We start from the raw sequence: 24,794 nt of genomic DNA, 5'->3' as shown, positions 1-24,794 counted from the left end.
GAAAACTATTCCGAAATGCAATTTAGTCATCATGATAACATCAATTCGGACAAATTAAAATACCGTAACAGGGCATTTGGTTGGAGGGAGTTTAAATTCCCTTCCCACTTAATTCCCACTTAATTCCAAAGGCCATAAAATTCCTTAGTTTGGTTGGAAGGAATTGCAATTCCATGAAATTGCAATTCCCCCATTTTCATGGAATTAAAATCCCATGTCCCCCTGGTATTTTAATTCCTGGGATTTTAGGAAGAAAAAATGCTAGTGATGAGTCAAAATTATCCATCATTTTTTTAACCTAAAATTAATACCACAACAATAATTGACATTTTGGATTTTATACTACTTATTCCCTTTCAATTCCCATGTATACCAAACATTGAAATTAAAATTCCCAGTAATTCTATTCCCGTAAACCAAACACTGGAATTTAAATTCCCACTTTATTCCCAGTAACTCATCTCCCATGGAATTGCAATTCCTTTCCCACGTAATTCCCCCTCTTCCAACCAAACGCCCTGTAAATATCTCCCACTATCATTTTCAAAAGCAAATAGTATCTCTAAGTGATGGATGGTATACTGGGGCAAATTATATCGTGCACCGTGGTGCATAATCGATTATGCACCGCGCATCAAAACGACGTCGTTTTATTTAATGAAAAAAAAACAAAATTTTCGCAAAATATAACTCTGTTCTTCAATTTCATTTTGTATATACTGCAGTTTCAGTTCAACACAACTACAATTTCATTTCGATATAACTACAGTTTCATTCAATATTTGTACACTCAAATATGTGAAAATGTTATTTAATTTTATTTTATATACACTATAGTTTCATTAAAACACAACTACATGATCATTTCAATATAATTACAGCTTCATTGTACAACATACACTCAAATATGTGAAATGTTATTCAATTTCATTTTATATATACTGTAATTTTATTTCACCACAACTACAGTATCATTTTGATATAACTGCAGTTTCATTTGATAATATAAAAATAATATGTGAGACAGTGTCGGTTTAGACATATTGTAGTGTCACTCCGTTATAATTGCAGAAACGGCACCGTTTTGACGCGCGGTGCATAATGAATTATGCACCGCGGTCCACGATATAACAACTCGTATACTGGGGTTTGGGCCATATGGATCGGTCCAAGAAAGTAACTTGATCAAGAAAATCTAATAAGGATACACAAAATGGGGCAACTTAAGAGTGTAATAAGGACTCCCAATATAAGGTAGTTTAGGATTCTTATTCTTTGTACGGCTATATGCCCAAAATATATATAAATAGACCTCATACATGGGAGGCGGGGGGGGGGGGGGGGGGGGGGCAATTTACACTATTCACAAGCAATTCTCAATAACACAAAATATTTATTCTCTAAATTCTCTCCATGTATTTTTCTCTATATTTTTTCCCATACACTCATTATTTTAACAGTGATGTTGGCCAGCCGTTGACTACCCAAAAGTCATAAAATCAACACTAAGCTTCTCAGTGTTCTATACCAATTTTGGACTCTCCAACTACTCCAGCCACTATATCGACATCCTCATGGGCGCCAGCGAACAAATCGCCTATGCAATCATTAGAGTAAATATCCAAAATGGTCCCTCGACTATAGCTAAATTCACAAATTGGTCATCGACTTTCAATTTCAACCAATTAAGTCCTTAACTTTGTCATTTTGACACGATTTGGTCCTCCATCTATTTGACCTTTTGTTGACCGTGATCAACGATCTCCAGAAGAACCTTCAGCTTTCGTCGAAGCACGTGGAGGCCTCCAGGATGACGTTGCACTGGTTCAGAAACACGTCGTCTTCTTCGCTCTGGTACGAACTCAACTACATTGAATCCAAAGGGGGATGAAGAAAGGCGACCGGATTTGGTAGATTGCTTTCGGCAGTGTATTCAAATGTAACAGTGCGGTCTGGAAATGCAACCGGAACCTTAAAAAATAGACGATGGACCATGAAATTACATATATATCCTCAAAAATCACAGTCAACAAACGGTCAAATAGACAGGGGACTAAATTGTGTTAAAATTACAAAGTTAAGGACTTAATTGGTTGAAATTGAAAGTCGAGGACCAAATTGTGAATTTAGCTATAGTCGAGGGACCATTTTGGGTATTTACTCCAATCATTATAATATGAGTATCAACCATGTGCATTCATACAATATTCGTCGTGCTTTCATATTGTTTTGACCGTGCATTTCTATACCGAATGTACTGCATTGATAACTCACTGATGGTGCATCCATTTCGCGAAGCTTTTGGAAACATAACATGAACACATAACTCACTTAGACTAACATAGCATGCACAACAATGCCCCACATAATATACACCTTTACCGCTAGAAATGCACAACTGTAGCTTTGGGCGTGCACAAGGGTGTACAACATTTTGTAAATTCACACCTTAAACCTCTAAACCCTAAATCACTAAACCCCACAAAATTGATCATGCGGTGCAACCGACACCCTCCAACCAATGCACATCGCAACGTCCTATCATGCACTGCACTAAGCGGCCTAATTCACATCATCACAACCTACGATGCATCACCCCTGACAAAAAAAGAAAAATCTCCAAACGCATACATAACACCCTCTAACCACTGCACAACCCAAAGCCTTACGTTGCACCATACTTACCGCATTAATGCACATCTCAATGATCCACGATGCACATCATCCTTAAAATCACAGATTCATCAACAAACCTAATCAAAGTATACTCCAACAAATCGCAAAAAAAAAAAAAAAAAAAAAAAAAAAAAAAAAAAAAAAAAAAAAAAAAAAACTTGAATGTATGACGAAAGCACACAACCAACGATAGAAAATCCCAGCCGAAAATATAAGAGAGGCGACAAAAGTTCTTGACAAAAACGATAAAACTTATTGGATAAACCTCCTAAAATCAATGAGCATAATGCCTAAGGAAACTCCATACAAGGAAAATTACATTAACATCTGATTTAAAATTATATTGTAACCTCTATAATAATAGTCCATTGAACTGGAATTAACACAGCGGGTACGTACGTTAATTCTTAAAAAATAAATTCAAGTTAATTCAAAATTAATTCATACAGATCAAAATTAGCTCGTTTCAAAATGATACACCAGAAGCTGAAACTTGAAATATACATACTGAGACGTTCGTAGCCGAAAAGTTTGTATCGTTCGAAAAAACACCGAACTATGATTACCTTAAAAGAGTTAAAGCACCGAAGGGTGCTTAAAATAACAAGGCACCATAAGGTGCTAAAATAATAAAGCACCGGAAGACGGTAAACTACAAAGCACTATAGAAGGTGCTTAACACCAAAAGCAACTAGAGGTGCTTAACAATAAAGTATCATCGAGACTCCGAGAGGTGCTTAACAAGCACTATATGACTTCTCTATTTTTTAATCTCAAATGTGTTTATTATGAGAATTAATTTTTCATTCACCTATTATATGTTTTTAGCATATAATATATCAATTTCTTTGTCTCACTCAAGAAAATTCGAATTCATTTTGACTCGACACAAATTAAAAGTAAATCTCATAAATATTTGTATAACAAAATATAGACACTTAAAAAAAAAATTCTACCAAAAAAAAAAAAAAAGACACTTACAATGTTATTTTTCTAAAAAATTTCAACAATAATTTGTCTGGTCCAGCGCACCCCTCCACTCAAAACAAAAAATAAAAAGTAAAAAATCAGAGATATTTATATTAATATATTTATCGGAATGAAGTTGTGGATTCAAATATTGCATTGGTTGTTGGCATTAAATGTGTCGTGAAAGGCCATTGTCAAGTCCTAAGGTAGTACCGAATAAAAGAATGACTAATATTACAACTACTTTATTTTTATTCTATTTTGTGAAAAATGTTTACTTACTTGGCATACTCTGATTATTTTATAAAAAAAAACTATGAGCCATAATTTTAATTTTTTTTTTAAATTTTATTTCATAAATAAAATCAGAATATATAACATGCATGAGTTTTACTTCACATTAGGACATGCATATATATATTATTAGAATCCGCCTTAGACAATGACGGATTAGGTTCTAGTCTAGGACTTAATTAATACTTGAAACGGTCATACATAAGTGCGTTCAAGTGGCAACATTGGAAAAAGCATCCGGGAGCGAACGAAAAAGTACACTACGCAAAACTATAAAGTATATATCAAATGATGTATAGAAATGTAACTCAAAATATGCACGAACTCTAAAATTATTGAACCATAATGCATACAAAACTACGTGCATTAGTCCTTCCGTTGCACTTTTAAATATCAATAGATCTACATGTTCTTGAGTGTGATTTTTAAAATCATTGGATACATTTACTAGTTTTGGTAGTGATGGTGTTGTGTGGCGTGGTGGTGTTGGTGGTGATGGTGGTTAATTTGGTGGTGGTTATAATAATTCCGAAACTATAAATGATATGAAAGAGAAAATAAATATGAGAAAATAAAGAATCTGACAAATTTCTTCTGACTAAATAAAAATATAAGAAGATATTTTCGTCAAATTGAATTTTGTTTCTGATAACTGGAATAAATATTTTTCTTGAATACTCAAAGACATGAAAATTGAAAATGAAGTCATTTTCTGAATTTTCAAACGGAACATACGTTATTTAACATTTGTTTTTTTTTTTTAACTTACATATTGAATTTTAACTTTAGTTCTATAGATATATGATAACTTTATATATTAAAGTTTTTTTTATACTCCCACACTTATATAAAAAAAATAGTACCAAATGCGCAGTATTATGTTTCTTAAATAAGTCGTCCATTTTTAATATGTCAGCCCCTTGAGCACAATACATCCATAATAGAGCAATAGTTATCAATCGTTATGCGTTGGACCCATGTCCAGCATGCTTGTTGGACACGGGTAACAGTGCCGTTAAGCACTGTTATCTCCTTTTTTTTTTTTTTAAATTTCAGACCGCTTCATTGTAAGAGTATATGTTCATAATTTTATTACTATATGTTAATAACTATACATTCATAACTCCATAATTGTACGTTCATAACTCTATAACTGTACATTCATAACTCCATAACTGTACATTCATAACTCCATAACTGTACATTCATAATTTTCGAAGCTCTATGTTCACAATTTTAGAGCTCTATGTTCATAATTTTATCACTATATGTTCATAATTGTAAGTTCATAATGTTAGAGCTCTTTGTTCATAATTTGATCAATAACTGTACATTCATAATTCCATACTGTAGATTCATAATCTCATAACTGTAGATTCATAACTCCATAACTGTAGATTCATAACTCTATAACTGTACATTCATAACTCCATAACTGTACATTCATAATCTTCGAAGCTCTATATTCACAATTTTAAAGCTCCATGGTCATAATTTTATCACTATATATGTTCATAATTGTAAGTTCATAATGTTAGAGCTCTGTGTTCATAATTTCATAATTGCATAACTGTATATTCATAACGGCATAACTGTACATTCATAACGGCATAACTGTATATTCATAATCCAAAAAAAAAAATAACGCCGTTAACGGCAAAACGCGCGCGAATTTTTTTTTTTTTTAACTAAATGACGCGTTTTTTTTTAAAAACGACGTCGTTTTGGGCCCGTGTCCATAATTCAATGTGGACACGGGTCCAGGGCATAATTTGCCAATAGTTATTACGTGGACCGTAGTACTACCGTTTAAAAATGATGTCATTTTATGTAATTTTTTTATTCATGTGACCTACTGCAACATACATTTTTATAAATTATAACGTACATTATTTTAATTTATAAAGTACATTATCTTACTACAAAAGTTTTATTATTCTAACACATATGTATATTATTCTAACACATAAAATATATTAGTTTAATACATAATGTACATTATTTTAACACAAAATATATTATTCTAACTCATAATGCATATTATTCTAACTCATAAAATTTAATTACGCTATTTTGAACTGTTTTTCACTGTGTGGACCGTGTAATTTGCCATCGAGACATCCCCATTCCCAATCCACACGACAATTATGCATCCCCAATTATGCATTTCCTTTTTTATTATTATATATAAAAACAAAATAGCTACATTATACGGAGTATTAATTATTAAACTATTTGTGGTGCAAATGCATTGACATAACCTTTTATTTTCTATTAATTGTTTAATTTAAATTATTACGACGTGTTGGGTCATGGTCTTCACCAACCCTCTCCAAAATATTAAATTAAAATTTAATAGATAGATATTGTTTAATGTATTAAAAAAAAAAAATCGTTTCAACAGCATTTTACCAAACCCATGTCTCTCCGGGCACCAGCCAGGCAGCCACGGCATAGCGGCTTATCCACCCTCATTAGTTATATTATGCCACGTGTCCATCGCCAACAAATCTCCGCCATCTTGCATCCGTAGATGATGTTCATCGTTACGTCACTTTCCGTCACTTGCCACTGTCCATGGTCGCCAAAAGATGGCCCACCTCAACGACTTCATAAGGGTCCCACCACTAAGTCAGACGTGGAATCTCACCAACCCCGGACCGGGTTAGGGCGGTCTAACCCCACCAAACATCGATTAAACCCCGGTCCGAACCGGATGCCTCCATGCATATATACCCCTACAAGTTTTTATCCAAAACTCAGGCACCCACAAGACTACGAAGAGTGCTTAGAAAAAACTCAGGCCGGAAACGAGTGTGAAAGGAAGCCTCGCCGGAAAATTCAAAGCCATGGCGGAGAACCAGACGACCAGACACCAGGAAGTTGGCCACAAAAGCCTCTTGCAAAGTGATGCTCTTTATCAGGTACTTATATTATTATATACACTCTTTAATTTAATTAATTGCATTATTATTATTATATATATTTCATTTAAATTAAAAGTATTTGCAGAAATATTATTTTCGGCCTTTTCATATTATTCTACTTTAATTTTGCAGTATATTCTTGAAACTAGCGTGTACCCCAGAGAACCAGAAGCCATGAAGGAGCTTAGAGAAGTCACTGCTAAGCATCCCTGGTGAGTTATTAGTTAATTCGGATATATATATACATACGAGGAACATATATATGTAGTTGGATCGGATCTGATCTGATGTTAAGATCGAATTGATGAAATGAACACAGGAATCTTATGACAACCTCGGCCGATGAAGGGCAGTTCTTGAGCATGCTTCTCAAGTTGATCAATGCCAAGAACACCATGGAGATCGGCGTTTACACCGGTTACTCTCTCCTAGCCACCGCTCTTGCCCTTCCTGATGACGGAAAGGTACGGTAATCATTTCTTAATTAATCCCAATTATTATGCAAATTAATTAATTAATTTCCAAATTAATGTTATATACGTTAGTTTCAAGCTGTACCAACGGTATATGTCGGGAGGAAGAAATTAATGGCATGGGATTTTTAGTAAGAGTGATGAATATTTAGACATATTTTTTATAGTAATTAAACAAATAAATCGCGATAAAAAAAAAATCAACTTTATATGTATAGAAATTAATGGCATGGGATTTTTAGTAAGATTGATGCATATATATGGAATAATAATGTTACAATCTTTTACAAAAATCATTCCTTATTTATTAATTATTATCTGATTTTTTTAATGAATTTGGTCTACCGATTTTTGGTGTAATTAATTAAAATAAAGATAATAATAAATATGCAATTTCTGAAACGTAACGCAAGATGCACCTCCTCAGACGTCAGCTTTAGGTGAAACAGCTAATTCCTTCCTTTCCCTCATACCTGCTAAAAAAAAAAAAACCAAAAAAAAAAAAACTAGTGTTAGTTGAGTCACGACTTTGGAATATATTTTTTGAGAAAAAAATATAATTTTTTACGTTATGTTGTAACTCGAAGTTAAATCATTACCATAAAAGAAAAAAAAACGATAAATAGCTTTGCACATATTTAGTATCAGAATTATTATATTATTGATTAGAGAAAAATATATATTATGATAACAAGTGAATGAACTTTGCAGATATTGGCAATGGACATCAACAGAGAAAACTATGAATTGGGTCTGCCGGTGATAGAAAAGGCAGGAGTTGCCCACAAAATTGACTTCAGAGAAGGTCCAGCATTGCCCATTCTTGATCAACTCGTTGAAGATGTATGTCACAGTCTCACCAACCTTGATTCCGACATCAATTACATTAATATTATCAAATTTAAGGAAATTATTGTTAAGTAATAATAATCTGATCAATGTTGAAAAAATCGCTAGGTGCCTAGGAATTGCCTAGGGCGCTTAAAGCGTCTAGGCGGGTGCTTAGGAGGCCGACCGCCTAAGTGGCTTGGCGCCGATCAATCGGTGCCTAGGTGCAATTTTTACAACACTAAATATGATAATAGAATGAATATTGAAAGTCAAAATATAATATAATATGGGTTTTACTTTTACAGCCAAAGAAGCATGGCACATACGACTTCATATTTGTGGATGCTGACAAGGACAACTACCTCAACTACCACAAGAGGTTGATTGATCTGGTTAAGGTTGGGGGTGTGATCGGCTACGACAACACTCTGTGGAACGGTTCCGTGGTGGCCCCACCCGATGCTCCCATGAGGAAGTACATCAAGTACTACAGGGATTTCGTGTTGGAGCTTAACAAAGCCTTGGCCGTTGATCCCAGGATCGAGATCTGCATGCTCCCTGTAGGCGATGGGATTACCCTGTGCCGCCGCATCAGCTAATCACACAAAATCAAAAAAAATATTAAATAATTCCAATAATTTTTTCTTCCCCTATACTCATTCCGTATTACCATTTATCGTACTTCTTGGAGTTGCACTTTTTTATTTTATTTTTGAGACGCTTTCCTGTATGAAGTATGGGTATTCTATATTTCTATTCATCGTTTTATGTCCTTTTGATGAATATATATATATGAAGAAATCTATTATTTGTGAATTCACTATTTCATTATTCGCGCAAATTTTTTATTAAAAGATGTTTTTCGATAAATACTTTTTAATTAAAAGAGGATTATTCATTCATTCACCTTTGAAATAATTAATGATATGCATGCAATCATGGAGAAGAATATTTTATTATTTGTAAATTATTTTATTGATTCCCTTGTATTTTAAAATTAAAAGGGGATCAATTAGACATTGAATTAAGCTACAGCCTACAAGAAGATAAGGTTAGGTTGAACGAAGAAAAAAGAGTAAAATCCAGGATGTATCTGCAACCAACATCCCTTCGAATTAGTTTAATATTATTTTTTTTTAAAGAAAAAAAGTAGGATAAGCACGAAATACCCACACAAATTCATAAAAGGGAGTGGGCAACTGAACTTTTGGGTCGGTTGGTGTGCTGTTATTTTCTATGGTATAGAAACGCGTGCAAATTTAATTAAACACGTAATTTTTAAGAAAAATAAAAATAAGAGTTTGAGGGGGAGTCTCAAACATTTTACAATTCCTTTCTCATTCTTTCTTCCTATATGAAGATTACTAGCATTAAATGCTAGTTATTATACATGAAAATCAAATTCCTAACAAACCGTACCATAATTATAGATATTTTACAATTCTTTTCTCTTTCTTTATGATTTTGTTTTGCAGAGCTTATTTAGGAGCGTAGAGTCCAAAACTTATTTTGAAATGCTACCTTATATAATGTTCAAAAATAAGTTAGTAGTTTCTTAGTTTCTTTTTTCTATCTTTATCATTATCTATAATTTTCTACATCTACAATTTTAATAAGAGCGAATATTGTTAGACCCTTAACGGGAACTAAAAAAATGTCGGTACAACAATGCTCTAAAAAATTATACTTTGCGCTTTTCTAATTGTACAATGTCAATTTAAAATCCTAATATAACCTCATTCTTCTTAATTTTATCAAACTTACACGGTTAAATTTAACGGCTCTGTCAAAGGAAGTTGCGCGGTGGCAAATCTGAAGTTTACGTGAAATTGAATGGCAATTACGAGAAGCACACTGACCGCGATTAAGAGAGTCCAGCGGAGAAGAAACAAATTAGGGCAACAGTTCGGAGAAGCACGACCGTCCGTGACTAGAGAGGAGAATCACACAAGGCAGCATTCGGAGAAGCATAGCCGTGCGCGACTACTTGGTGAGGAGAATCAAAGCTAAAGTTAAAGGAAAGCCGATTTGGTCTCTTTGCGTCTGGTATGCAATTATGTACAATTATGCAGAGATTGAATTACATCTATTTGAGAATTTTTCTTCTTTTAGAGGGTGTGGGTGGTGTATTGGATTTTTAAAGAGTATCATATTGTATTGTTCAGTGATTTCATTGGCTTGCTGATGACCTTACCCTAAAGATATGGAGTGCTGACATAGCAAGGTTGCAGTGTGGTGATGTAAATGCACCTTGGTGAGTGCGATGCTAATACTGATTTTCGTGAGTGGTGATATGGCCCTGCTCCTAGAAGTGCATTTTTTTTTTCGAGTTACAATCTAAGATCAATATCCTCCTCTTTGCATCCATGCTGGTTATAATTGCAAAGGCCTTGTTTGCTCACGTGAGATTGGCTAAACAACTTACTAATCTGAATAGCATTTTGCTATGTTCCAGAACCTCTTTAAACTGATACTCCTCGTTACTCAATCAGTTTAGACCCTTTGTATTTATCCCCTTTAAAGTGATCGATGAGACTTTTTATTGTCCCTTGTGTGCATATAACATATGATATAAACTCTTATATATATATATATATATATATATATATATATATATATATATATATATATATATATATATATATATATATACATATATATATATATATTTATATTTGTAATCATTGACTGCATTATACAAAAGCATTCTTGGTATGCCAAACATTTGCCAAAATGAATCATGATGGTATATGTGTCTCTATGTTGTTGCCTGGTTCAAGTTCCTAATTGTACATTTGTACCTTAATTTTCCGTGCAGTGAAGGGAGAAGACGGAAATGGATTTTCCCTACACTAATGCAATTCCAAAAGTTTGAGGTATTGTTCAAAGTGCCATAAAGTATTATTTTAGCTAGCTTATTTGAAGTTGAGTTGTGCGGTGACAAATTTTGATTTAATTTAACAAATTACTTTCTTCTTGAACTGATTCCAGTAATAGTCCCTATAGTGATATTTCACTTTTAATGCACATTAACCGTCACGAAGGAAAATCGGTTTAAAAACCGTGATCAAACTTCTATAGATTTTCAGATACTAGATGCTAAGTTACTGCTCTCATTTGATGAATTTTCTGTATATAAAGAAGGCAAACTTAATATTGATATGTCTGGTCAAGGATTCAACAATTATAAAATAGCATATTACTTCAAAAGAGCATTCACACTGTTTATTAAATATATGTAGCAACTGACTTGCTAAAATGTGTGTGTGTGTGTGTGTTTTTTTTTTCTCTCTCTCTCTATTATTTATTAATTATTACATATGAAAGGTGGTATATTTACATGTTATTGGCAGCGTAGTACCCAAACAAAATATACTGAAATTGGTGAAATCTACTGAAATTTCTGAAGTTGCTTGCCAGTTATGTTTGCTTAGGTTACTTATACTATTGGCAAATTCTATGTTTTGCACCTTTGCTTAGTTTTGCAGACTGCATTGTGATATTAAAATGGCGAATTTAGCTTTGAATGAGCTATTCAAATTAAATCCAGATAGTCAGGGAACTCAGGGCCTCAGGGGCGTATGTGTTCAATCCAATGCTTTGGGAAAGGTTGATAGATGATTTACTTTAAACGAAATGGGTAATTAATGTTAGGTAAGAGGAATACTGAAACGTTCATGATGTAGGTGGCTTGGAAGTGAAGGAGATCATGGAGTTTTTCAGTTCACATGCTGGACAACAGATTTAAAGAAGGGTAATGCCTCTTAAGCTTTTGATCTTGTTCCATATGTTAAATTTCTTGAAATTTCAATTATTTAAAATGCTAAGTTGCCTTGAATCTGGTTTTCATCTTCGAATCCAGCATTGGTTGGGGAAATGATCTAATGATGAGGATCGCCTTGGAAACTGTATTTTTCCAGGAGTTGATGATCTGCAGGTTCTTGCTTGACATGGTCTGCAATTTTTTATCTCTCATAACTGATTTGGCTGCAACTCCAATCAGATGATGAGGATCCACTGACCTCACTTCCCCCAAACATCAGCAAATTATGATTACCCTTATTCATAGCTGCTGGGTGGTGTGATGATATTGCTGCATTAGTGCAGGGGGTTCAGCAAGGCCTGCTGGTCTTGATGGCTCATTTGGAAGTTGAAAGAAGAATAGAGAGACTTGTTACAGTGATCATGCCCGAAATCTGGGTGGTGGAGGGAGGGAGATTCAAGCCCAGAAAATGACTTTGTGTGGGGTGTAAAACGAGGATTGTTGTTGAGGTGGTGTGGGAAGAAGAACAGAAGGTGCAATTAGGGCGGCAGAAAACAGTGGCGACATGGATGATGATATGACTGATCCGTGTTTGGAAGAAAAAGCAGAAGAAGAGGAAGGAGCATCATTGCCATGAGCTTCTTCTTCAGTTTGGTGTTCCAATAGTTCTTGATATCATTATCAGTTTTTCCTAGTAATTGAGCTGCTATTATTGACCACCTCCAACCAAGCCACATGTTAGATATGATAATAATTAAGCAGCTGGCCTGCCTGGCATATATGCATGATGCATGCAGAATCTTTCTACATAAAAACATTAGAATCTATAATCCATCAACTAATACAGTTGACTTTTGTTTTTCTTTATCCGATCCCCTTTTCTCATCACCCTAAGATCAAGCACAATAGAATTCAAGTGAAGGAAGACATAAAATTCTTTTATCTTTTATTAATTTAGCATTTTTCTCTCTCGGATTATTATATAAATGCTTTAACCAATTAAGGAACACTAATTTAAAAATACACATTGTTCATTTGTCTAAATGATCATTGCACGCATCATTCTAATTAACTACCAGTAAATAAGATGTAGTAAAGACACAACCAGAGATGAAGACAATTCCGAACCAGAGATGAAGATAATTCCGACCCTCAGTGAAAGCGAAAATGCACTAAGAAGAATTAATTTAGTTACTTTAGTTATTTCCAATTTCTATATCTTTTATTAAAATAAGAGATTTTAGCATTTTTCTCTCTCATTATTATTTTTTTAAAGCAAAAAGGTGACTATTATTAATGCAAAAGACTCAAAATAAAGTCACCGTAGTATCAGCAAGAGAAAATGAGCAATGGCATTAAGCTGCCTAGGAATTGAGCAATTAACTAAACTGGCCAACATGGCCCTACCGTCTTCAATAATGACACTAGCATTTACTCTCTCATTATTATATGACTACTTTAACCAATTAAGGAACACTAATTTAAAAATGTACATTGGGCATTCGTCTAATCGCGCAAAGCGCGTGTGAAAATTAGTTATTTTAAATAAATGACATCTTTTTTACCCTCCCAATTAAAACTCAATTAAATGACATCCTTATTATTTTATATGGCTTGAGTAGTAATATCTCCATCAACGAAAATTTAAGTGAGAGTGTGAGACCTCTATTAAGTTAAGGAGATTCAAAACAATATTGCTATTTCATTATGTGATGCTAGATCATGATTATGCTAATAGTTTCATTTCAAAATGTTAACTTTTAATAGGTAAACAAATCTATTTAAATTTAAAACTATTTAAATTTTATGAAGATGTCATTTTTAGTATTTTTTACATGTATCAGCTTATCAACAAACTATTTTTACCAAACGCTTTTAAGCATAATCAGTTAGCTTAACAGCTCTTTAGTTTCAACTTCTAGCTTATAACTTTTCAGTTTTTAGCTAAGTTTGCCAAACGTAGCCTATAACTGTATAGCTTCCCTCAACAAGAAGCTGACAGTTTATCTCGTTCCGGTTCAAAATTGGGGCAAACCAAAACGGTGTTGTTTAATTTGGTAGAAAATGACGCCGTGTCAATTAAAAAAAAAAAAATCTTTCTTTAGCTGTTAACGACGTTTCTCTTCAGATTGGGCAGTTTACATCCCAAACTCTATGTTCACAATTATAGAAGTATATGTTCATAATTACTAAACTCTATATATGTTCATAATCATAAAACTTTATGTTCATAATTTTTGAACTCCATATTCACAATTATTGAACTCTATATTCACAATTACATAACTCTATGTGCATAATTATAGAACTCTATGTTCATAATTTTTTAACTCTAGAAGTCTATGTTCATAATTACTGAACTCTATGTTCATAATTTTTAAACTCCATATTCAGTGTTTCTATATTCACAATTACATAACTCTATATTCATAATTATAAAACTCTATGTTCATAATTTTTGAATTCTATATTCATAATTTCTGAACTCTATATTCACAATTATGTAACAGTATATTCACAATTTTTTATGTTACAACTTATATATATATATATATATATATATATATATATATATATATATATATATATATATAATTGGTAGATAAAAAACGATGTCACTAACTATACCGTTACTCCCGAATTACAGAACAACATCGTATTAGACCCGTTTCCAGTGTCCACCTTGCAAGGTGGACATTAGTCCATGGCATAACAGTCCCAAAATTGGGTTATAGCAAATCGACTTGGGCCTAATAGTTTTCCCCGTTTGAGCCTAATGGCAAGAAGGCCCAATACGGCGTCGACTCTGCCACTGTGATTAATATTCTGAGCATCCCACATCGGATTTGTGAGCAATAGAAATTGTGATATGGATACTATAAAATACAACGTGATACGAGGTTATAAACCATGATCCTTCAGGCAAGTTTTAAGGGGATATGAGGAGTGGTCAATACTTGTATCTGATATGAGATGGGTGTCCGCCTCGCCTGTTACGACAATAGGGCACTTCCATTTTTACCATCTGATCCCTTTCTTGAAGGTCATCACTAATTTTATTATCCAAAATTATTGGAAAAATTACCTTTAAAGGGGTAATTATGTGAGTAAAACATAATTTATGTATTTTGTATAAGAATTATAAGAATAAATTTATTTAGCATTAATGTGGTGTTTGATTAGATGTAGTTGGAATCAAACTACATCTAATCAAACATCACATTAATGCTAAATTAATTATTACACAAGGCCAAATACCTTGTGCTCAGATGCTATCTCAACACGGAGAGTACCCCAAGACAAACAAAGGCCAAATGGTGGAAACTAAGTGTTTGATGGGTTTCCCCCTCATCTTTGATAATAAATAAATAAATAAATAAAATCTGGTGTTGAGATGGCATCTCTGTGACTTTACTTGAGGAAATGTCATAGGATCGAACCCCGGTGGTGGGGTATTGACTCTTTGGGCTGCACTAGTTTGAGAAAGTATTATTATCTTGTAATAGAGAGTCAATGATATTTAAAAAAAAATTATTATTACACGGATATTTTAGTCTAAATAATGTAATTTGAATTAAAAATGAGACAAAGGACCTTTGGTGGAATTAATTCCTATTTGCATGTAGTTAACATATTATATGTTTTTAACTTATTTATTTTCATATATTCAGTTAAATGTAGACACATAATATGTTAATTGTAAACACATAATTTAAAAGTCATTTTGAAACAACAATATCTACAATGCAAAGTGAACTCGATAAAATTACCCTAAAAAACTGAAATTAAAAGAACAATCGCTTAGAACTACCAGAGATGAAATCAATGATTTATATATTTTCCCTCTTTGAGATTGATGGCAAACAGCTGCATTTGAAAGTTGTTTGTTTGCAGTGCCTGCCAGCTTGTTGGTTTGATTCCTTACCTGTCAAGGAAAATACCAACCAACGAACTACAAGTCTATAATTGAATTAGAGTAAATACCCAAAATAGTCCCTCGACTATAGTTAAATTCACAAATTGGTGTTCAACTTTCAATTTCACCCAATTAAGTCCTTAACTTTGTAATTTTAACACAATTTGGTCCTCTATCTATTTGACCGTTTGTTGACTGTGATTTTTGAGGATATATATGTAATTTCATGGTCCATCGTCGATTTTTTAAGGTTCCGGTTACATTTCCAGACCGCACTGTTATATTTGAATCCACTGTCGAAAGCAATCTACCAAACCCGGTCACCTTCTTCATCCTCCATTTGGATTCAATGTAGTTGAATTCGTACCAGAGCGAAGAAGACGACGTGTTTCCGAACCGGTGCAACGTCATCCTGGAGGCCTCCACGTGCTCCAACGAGAGCTGAAGGTTCTTCTGGAGATCGTCGATCACGGTCAACAAACGGTCAATTAGATGGAGGACCAAATCGTGTCAAAATTGCAAAGTTAAGAACTTAATTAGGTGAAATTGAAAGTTGAGGACCAATTTATGAATTTAACTATAGTCGAGCGACCATTTTGAGTATTTACTCATTGAATTATTAGGTTTGAATACTTTTCAATGTATTGCTTAAATTATGTGCAATAGGCACCAAGTTTTTAATTTTAGGATTGGTCTAGTCCAAGTCCAGTCTTGAATAGGTTGATTGAACTCAAGATCTTATGGGCCTGCCAACTTTGGGCTGAGTTGCTAGGCCTATTTCACCCTGGGCAGAGCGTTATGCTGTGCAACCGTGTGCACCATGCAAGGTGCACACAGAGTTGGATTCATAATTTTTATATTATAGATTCATAATTTTTATGCTGTAGATTCATAATTTCTATACTATAGATTCATAATTTCTGTACTGTAGATTTATAATTTCTAAACGAGCAAATTACACTTTTGGTCCTGTGACTATTAGGGGTGTGTTAATTTAGGTACGTGACTTTTAAAACTAACAATTTAGTCCTTTAACTATCATTTTTTTAGCAGATTTGGTCCTCCTGGCCAAATTGCCGGTGGAATTTGGCCGGAAAGACATTCGAATTTTTAAATCAAATATTAGTGGGGGTAATTCGGTCTTTTTAATTGTAAAAAAAATAGCGTTTGATTTAAAAATTCGAACGTCTTTCCGGCCAAATTCCACCGGCAATTTGGCCTGGAGGACCAAATCTGCTTAAAAAATGATAGTTAAAGGACTAAATTGTTAGTTTTAAAAGTCACGTACTCAAATTAACACACCCCTAATAGTCACAGGACCAAAAGTGTAATTTGCTCTTTCTAAACTATATAGTTATCAAATTATGAACATATAGAGTTCAACAATTGGGAATATGAACATTGAAAATTATGAACATAGAGTTTTGTAATTGTGAATATAGAATTCAATAATTATGAATACATAGTATAGAAATTATGAATCTATATTATATAAATTATGAATCTAATTCCGTGTGCACCATGCATGGCACACGGTTGCACAACATAATTTGTCACCTTGGGCCGAGCTTACTTCCTTATCATACTTTTAGACCATTTGTGATTTGTCCATGTTATCCCATTGGGTGCATAAAATTACATTTAGCAATGAGTTAATACCTAAAATGGTTTTTGAGTAGTTTTTCTCAATTTTGCCTAAACGAGTTTGGTGACCTAATGTAGTCTCATATTTTTGTGTTTTTGCTCAATTTAGTCATTCGTTTGTTATTCCGTTAAATTGGTGTTAAATAAATGGACAATTTAGTAATCTCAATATTGGTCTCTATTTACTTTCAGCCTTCGAATTGAAGTGCGGAATCCCTCTTTCTTATACTAATTACTTCAAGACCTACAAATCCATTTTTATATTCGCAATTCTGAGAATAATTCGTAAAAGAAATAGGGATTTCGCACCTCGCAGATCTAGGAGTAAAGAGATGTTAAAACTGAAATTACTTGATTATATTGTCTCTATATTTAACATCAAATGGACTGAATTGAGCAAAAATACAAAAGTTTGTGACTACATTAGGTCACCAAAATTTTTTAGGACGAAATTGAGAAAAATCATAATAATCAATGATCATTTTGGATATTAATTCATTTAGCAATTGAGTGATTGACTTCCACTAATTCAATAAAATTACAAAATTTCAAATACCCAACAACATTATATATAATTGTATGGAATTTCTATATCCTTATTTGCTGCTACGTATAAAATGAAATGGTTGTATATATGATCCTATGATGTTTGTGTGCACATATAGATGTGTGGCGGTTCAAGTTTTGGGCATAGACTGTTCCGCTGCTGCTTTCATCTCCATCAATGCATCTTCAAAACACATGGCAAGAACTTTGGGGTCAGGTACAATGTCTTTGGCTACCAATATTTGCATGTCTGCTTTCCCAGCATAGCTCATCATGTGCATTGTAATGGCCTGCACACAATATTTGACCACACAACACACCCATATTTATATAATATAAATATGCAATCCAAATATCAGAGTCGTGCTTCAATTTGGTATCAGAGCCAACATCATGCTAAATATAGTATACGTACATGAGGTAAACTTGATGAATTTGCTCTGATGAAAGTTATGGGGTGGCCTGCAAAAGAGATCTCTTCTTGAGGGCCAATCACATTCGAGATGGTGAACGTGGTGTTGCACACGATCCGGTAGTTAAGAATGCTCGCCACCTACACATCATATCGTGTTCAAAATATAATATAATAAACACGTATATATAGTCTCAGTATCAGGTTAGCCAGGTACGAATATTAACCTTTGCACCAAGTAAGGACATGACAAGATCCCCGACTTTGTAGGAGCAGAGAGCTTCTAACGACAGCTTCTTCTTGTCAATCATGGCTTTCGCTCTCTTCACAAACTGGAGAGGATCACTGCCAGCTTTGCGGAAATAATTTACAGGCAACAGTAAAACCCCGATTTTGTTACCCCACCGCGTGCCCGATTTACTATTCATCAGCTTTATAACATCCTGATCAGAGATTCAGAGCCACCCATATCATATATATTATATTGTAAAATCCCAATATTAATTATTATTATATATATATGAACGAAGTCTAATATTATAATATTAGAAATTATATATAGGATACCTGAAGTCCAGGTTGTGGCCTTAAATTTACCATGGAAACACCAGTGATCTGAAGACCATCCTGCAGACCTGCATGCAAGACAGACAGTTAACGTTGTTTAACGTATTAATTACACAATATAATAGGCTAAAGTGTCATCCCGCACCCTGAACCATTTGTGATTATTCATCCCGCACCATGAACTGTAAAAAGTGATATTTCGAGCCATCAACCAATTTTTTTTTTCACCTAGCACTTTTTATAGGTTGTCCGGTAATAACAATGACATGGCACCGGTTTCAACTGCTGATATGGCCTTTTTATCTAGTCAACGAGTTGTTAGTGTCATCCCGCACCCTGAACCATTTGTGATTATTCATCCCGCACCATGAACTGTAAAAAGTGATATTTCGAGTCATCAACTAATTATTTTTTTTCACCTAGCACTTTTTATAAGTTGTCTGGTAATAACGATGACAAAGATGGAAGGTAGGCATTGGACGAATTTATATTTCAATTTTTCTATTTCTTTTGTACATTTTCCCAATTTCTCCGTATTTTTCTTATTTTTGTTTCTTGATTTTTCAGTATTTTTTATTTTTCAAAGATGTTTGTAAACTGCCAATGTAATGTTTGTAAAACTGCAAGTGGTAAATTTCCAATGGTAACATGCCAATGTATTCCATTAAACATAGACATTGATAACGCAGTCAAACTGCTAGTGGTAAACTGCCAATGCAGTCAAAATTGAAATATAAATTCGTCCAATGCCTACCTTCCATCTTTGTTATCGTTATTACCGGACAACCTATAAAAGTGCTAGGTGAAAAAAAATAATTAGTTGATGGCTCGAAATATCACTTTTTACAGTTCATGGTGCGGGATGAATAATCACAAATGGTTCAGGGTACGGGATGACACTAACAACTCGTTGACTAGATAAAAAGGCCACATCAGCAGTTGAAACCGGTGCCATGTCATCGTTATTACCGGACAACCTATAAAAAATGCTAGGTGAAAAAAAAAATTGGTTGATGGCTCGAAATATCACTTTTTACAGTTCATGGTGCGGGATGAATAATTACAAATGATTCAGGGTGCGGGATGACACTTTAGCCAATATAATATAATCGAATTAAAATTAAACTCAAAGTTACGTTGAAGCTTAGCTTTTGTTATTAGTTAGTTATTTGTTACCTTTGGATGATGAACGCATGTCCAGGTACCTAGACAGCCCACATGCTATCACTCCGAAAAGAACATCGTTAATGGTCTGCAAGTAACAGATAATTTTTTTTGTTAATTAGGTAGTTAGCAGTCAAAGCACGGCATTGTTGTGAAAACCATTGAATTGAATGACATGACGGCTCAGCACATGTGGGAAGCAATTATAAATCAAGTAAAACTACAATTAACTTAGTAATTATAAAATTATAAATTTAATATAATTTATACTGATTTATTTGACTGTGAATATCCCTCGTTACTAAAAAAAAAAAAAAAAAAAAAAAAAACTACAGTTAACCACGAACTAAACTAAACTCAATACACGTCTATATATGCAGCATTAACAGTTGGGGAGTTGGGACCACGGACTAGAATAGTTCACGTACGCCTGGCCTGCCGTGGAAGCAACTAATACCGAATCTACTACTTAACTAACTACATATTTATTACATTGTACTTAATCCAATAAATGGCGACAATTGATTGGCAGCCATCAATTAAGAATATGATATGACGCTGACCAATCATGTCTGTAAAATATATGATATATACGTCTTGTTTGACAATTAGTGGTTAGCTATTAACTATTAGCGGTTAGCGAATTATATTAGCAATTCACATGTAGTGAATTGTGATAGCAAGTTTGGCCAGCGACTTGTAAACAAACGTTCAATAAAAATTAACTGTTTAGATTAACGGTTAACATGTAAAAAGACCTAAAAAGACATTCATAATAATAATAATAAAATTATTATTATTATTATTAATTTTATTATATAATAATAAAATAAGTAATACCCCGTAACAAGATAAAAATAATATAATTATAACAAGTCAATAATAATAATAATAATAATAATAATAATAATAATAATAATAATATATGTGGGATCAATTTTGATCCCACATCAAAAGTGAAAGGGAAAGAGGGGTTGAACTCCTCCATAAAAGGAGTTCAACTCCCCATCTTTTCAACCCTTCCCCATATGTGTTCCCACATCGGATGGGGAAGGTAAAGGAGCCTAAGGCTCTTTTATTAAATGAGCCTTAGGTTCCTTGGAAGTTGTTTTTTGTTATTATTATATATTATATATTATATTATATATATATTATATTATATATTATATATTATTATATATATATATATTATATATATATATATATATATATTATATTTTTTTAGATTTTAGATAATAATAATAATTATTATTATTAATAATTAATAATTAATATTAATTATTAATTATTAATATTAATTGCTGAATTAACAAACAAAATGTTGATGTTTTGACGTGGTTAAAAATAGTGGGTCTGTTATTTACCAAACAAATCTATAATATATATACATGTCTATAATTTCTAAAAGTATTTATATTTATATATAGATATTTATTTAGCTTTATTTTAATGACTGCTTAGCTTATTACACTTCACTTTTGACCAGTCCATTCCTAAAAGGGCCAAAGGTATATTATAATGCATGTTGGGTAGAGACAATTCACAATAGAATGTTAGTCAACTCTAAATTTTGCAATAGTTTATGACATTTAAAATTAAAAATATAATAATATAACGTTAAATGAGATTATTGTTTTCTATTCCAATTTAAACAGTTATTATTTGGACATTATTCCGGTTAAGTGGTTTCTGACATTCTAGTGTGGCCACGTGGGTCATTTGTAAAGATTTTTTTTTTTTTTTTTTTTTTGCAACATTTATTTCAAACACGTCTCAATCAGTGTGGATAAAATTAAAAATTTAAAACTAGGGGATTTTGAAACTTTTTTTCCAAAGATATTTATTGTCCTTGGGGACAATATAATAAGAATGTGTCAATCCAACGGTGATTTTTAGAATACTGATGTCGATATATGCGAATCTAACGTCTGAGAGAGAAAGAAGCTTACCGCGTCAGCAACCGCCTTCTTAACTGTTTTCATGTCGTCAATGGTGAACTTGGCGGTGGCGAGCTTCCGGGGCCAGAGCTCCACCCCAGCTCCGCCGCGCAGGGCGGTGGACTTATCCTTCAGCCACAGACTCCTCAGCACAAACTCCAACACATACACCAGCGTGTACCACAACACCATCATCAGTCTCTTAAAGCTCCACCGCCGCCTCGGAGGACCGCCGGAGCCGACGCCGCCGAGCGTCGGAGTTTGGGTGGGGTCGCCAATTTTCCGGCAACATGACATGAACAACGACACGATGGAAATTCCATCTCCCAGAGAGTGGTGAATCCGGAGGACGGCGCAATTGTGGGCCAATAGGAGATGAATTTCCCACAAGGGCTTGTCGCCGGGGAGCGGCGAGGAGACGGCTAGGTCGGCCAGGTATTCGTTGACGGCATCCTCGTCCGACACGGTGTCGCGGTCGCTGATCGGGTCGCGGCGGATGACGAAGTGGTCGTCGAGGTTGACCTGGGTTCTACGCCACCGTTCGCGGCCGCAGGAATCTCTGACCATGAGGCTGCTGAATCTTGGGTGTTTGACCATTAGGGAATTCCCGATCTCCGATTTAACCGCTTCCACATCCCATGGACACTTCACTCCGATGAGTGCGTGTATTATTTGGTTCATCTCCGGCTGGAGAAATAGCCGGCCGGCAGGTGTTACCGGCTCATCTCTCTCTGGGATCTCCATATATGGTCTTTCTTTTATTTTATTTATTTATTTTTTTTTGGGATTGAGAGTTTGGTATACTTTTTAGGGCATTATATAGTGATCAATAATTACATGGGTGTTAATGGACGGCCATTAATTACAGTTATCATTTGTTATAAATACATATACAGTACAAGATGACGACTATTGAGAGTGGCCATATATATTTTAAAAATAATAAATAAGGTTGCGTTTAGAAATAAGGAATATATTTTTGGAAAAATAATTTTCAGAAACTAATTTATTTCTTAATATTTTCATATTTTTGGTATTTTTGGGGGGATGGGGAGGGTACCGACAAAACAATCAATTGTTACATTTGGCACCCTTCCAAAGCATCGTATTGGCTCTTTGATTGAAAGTATGGATGTAAATCGGGTCAGTCCGCTCATATTTGGATCAACTCCGTTGAAATGTTGAGTTTATCAATTCGAGCTTATTAATTTTTATTTTTTTGTCAGGTTCAAAGTTTTTTGTCATAACTTTAAAATCGCATGCTATCTAATGCCTATTAAGTGAATTATGCATCGGGTACATTATTTCTATCCATATATATATATATATATATATATATATATATATATATATATATATATATATATATTACATTATTTTTATGCTTAACGTTCATTATTTGAATATTTATAGAATAGTATAAAAACAGTTTGATAGTCCATTATTTAAATGTATAATGTTCACTATTTGTGTGTATATGGCTCATTATTTGAGTATGTAAGGTACAAACTAATTGTAGGTTCATTGATTATTTATAAATGCATATTCTATGTGCATTTATGTCGTACATGAAGTTCATTATTCGTAGAGCATAGCTGAACTTATTCGGTACACCACACTCCCAATAGAAACATGAAATTTAGTAAATATGTGTTCACTATTTGTATGCATAAAGTTTTTTTTTTTTTTTTTTTTTTGAAACATGATGGGGAGACCCAAAGAACTCATAAGCGACCAAACACCCCAGTTGTATCCCTGGGAACCCGTCTCGAAACATTTGCCCTTAGTTGAATTTGTATGCATACACTTAGTTCACTATTTGTATGAATGTGTTTTGATGCATGGTCCACAATAAAATGTGCCTATGCTATCGGGCTTATCTGGCGGACTCAACTAAAATTTGTAATATTTTAAATTTAGCATTTTAAACATTCAATTTTAACAAACTTTCACATTTTACATTAATAAATATAAATTTAAACACCATTTTTTTAAAAACAAAATTTAAACATCATTTATCATTTAATAAATATAAATCACAAATTTCAACAAATAATTAATATATTTACACTATAATATAATAAGAGTTAATTCCACCGGAAGTCTCTTGTCTTTGTGACAATTTCAAATTTAGTCACAGACTATCGTTTTTGCCATTTAACATCCGAGACTATTATTTTTTGGTCACTTTTAGTCCTTCTCGTGACTTTTCCTATTTTTAGTAATTGCACTTTTGTCATTTCATATTTTTCTTTTATTATTATTTTTTTGTTTTAACCGATTTAATTAGTTTAGAACTTTAAGTAACCTTTGATTTTTAGTAACCATATTTTTCATTCGGTTTTTAGTAAAGTCCTAAATCAATTAAACCGGTTGAAACCCGAAACTAACAAAAGAAAAATATGAAGAAAAAAAATGCCCTTACTAAAAATAGGAAAAGTCATGCGAAATACTAAAAATGTTCAAAAAATAATAGTCTGGGATGTTAAATGGAAAAAACGATAATCTGAGACTAAATTTGGAATTGCCACCAAAGACAAGAAACCTCTGGTGGAATTTATAATAAGTTTTTTTATTGTTTATTATTTATTTTCATAAAAAAATATTTTTATTTGTAATAAATTTATTAATATATTTCTTACAATTTTATTTTAAAATTTAATAAAAATTAAATT

General features: G+C 33.3%; 2 protein-coding genes across 3 annotated transcripts; one reads left to right on the top strand and one right to left on the bottom strand.

Moving 5' to 3' along the window:
* Positions 1-225: 225 nt before the first annotated feature.
* On the bottom strand, positions 226-23,019 carry LOC109162045 (O-acyltransferase WSD1-like). Of its 2 annotated transcripts, none has more exons than XM_019310690.1 (6): positions 22,132-23,019; positions 20,195-20,270; positions 19,019-19,086; positions 18,632-18,894; positions 15,665-15,672; positions 226-237 (listed from the first exon to the last, which is right to left on the bottom strand). In XM_019310690.1, exons 1-4 carry the CDS (start codon positions 22,861-22,863, stop codon positions 18,652-18,654), a joined length of 1,119 nt encoding a protein of 372 aa, XP_019166235.1. In that variant the 5' UTR covers positions 22,864-23,019; the 3' UTR covers positions 226-237; positions 15,665-15,672; positions 18,632-18,651. The 2 variants fall into 2 exon arrangements, with proteins under 2 accessions (XP_019166235.1, XP_019166234.1); XM_019310689.1 differs by lacking the exons at positions 226-237; positions 15,665-15,672 and adding exons at positions 17,981-18,329; positions 18,455-18,592 and having other exon boundaries at positions 18,679-18,894; positions 22,132-23,008.
* Positions 6,682-8,789, top strand: LOC109162046 (caffeoyl-CoA O-methyltransferase 5). The gene is made up of 5 exons (XM_019310691.1): positions 6,682-6,863; positions 6,999-7,078; positions 7,186-7,330; positions 8,051-8,182; positions 8,476-8,789. The coding sequence occupies exons 1-5, from the start codon at positions 6,789-6,791 to the stop codon at positions 8,767-8,769; spliced, it is 726 nt and encodes a 241-aa protein (XP_019166236.1). The 5' UTR covers positions 6,682-6,788; the 3' UTR covers positions 8,770-8,789.
* Positions 23,020-24,794: the final 1,775 nt, after the last annotated feature.

The sequence above is a fragment of the Ipomoea nil genome, unplaced genomic scaffold (genome assembly GCF_001879475.1).
Source record: "Ipomoea nil cultivar Tokyo-kokei standard unplaced genomic scaffold, Asagao_1.1 scaffold2926, whole genome shotgun sequence".
In the NCBI taxonomy this organism is placed as follows: domain Eukaryota; kingdom Viridiplantae; phylum Streptophyta; class Magnoliopsida; order Solanales; family Convolvulaceae; genus Ipomoea; species Ipomoea nil.
The sequence above is the reverse complement of the archived record's forward strand: the minus strand, read 5'-3'. Positions and strand labels throughout refer to the sequence as shown.

Bases quoted from the DNA above. Each gene is read 5' to 3' on its own strand.
- LOC109162046 (XM_019310691.1), top strand. From the start codon at position 6,789: ATGGCGGAGAACCAGACGACCAGACACCAGGAAGTTGGCCACAAAAGC. The intron at 6,864-6,998 runs GTACTTATATTA...TTAATTTTGCAG, and splicing joins AAAGTGATGCTCTTTATCAG to TATATTCTTGAAACTAGCGT. The intron at 7,079-7,185 runs GTGAGTTATTAG...AAATGAACACAG, and splicing joins GTCACTGCTAAGCATCCCTG to GAATCTTATGACAACCTCGG.
- LOC109162045 (XM_019310689.1), bottom strand. From the start codon at position 22,863: ATGGAGATCCCAGAGAGAGATGAGCCGGTAACACCTGCCGGCCGGCTA. The intron at 18,895-19,018 runs GTATCCTATATA...ATCTCTGATCAG, and splicing joins GGCCACAACCTGGACTTCAG to GATGTTATAAAGCTGATGAA. The intron at 18,593-18,678 runs GTTAATATTCGT...TATGATGTGTAG, and splicing joins TGTCCTTACTTGGTGCAAAG to GTGGCGAGCATTCTTAACTA.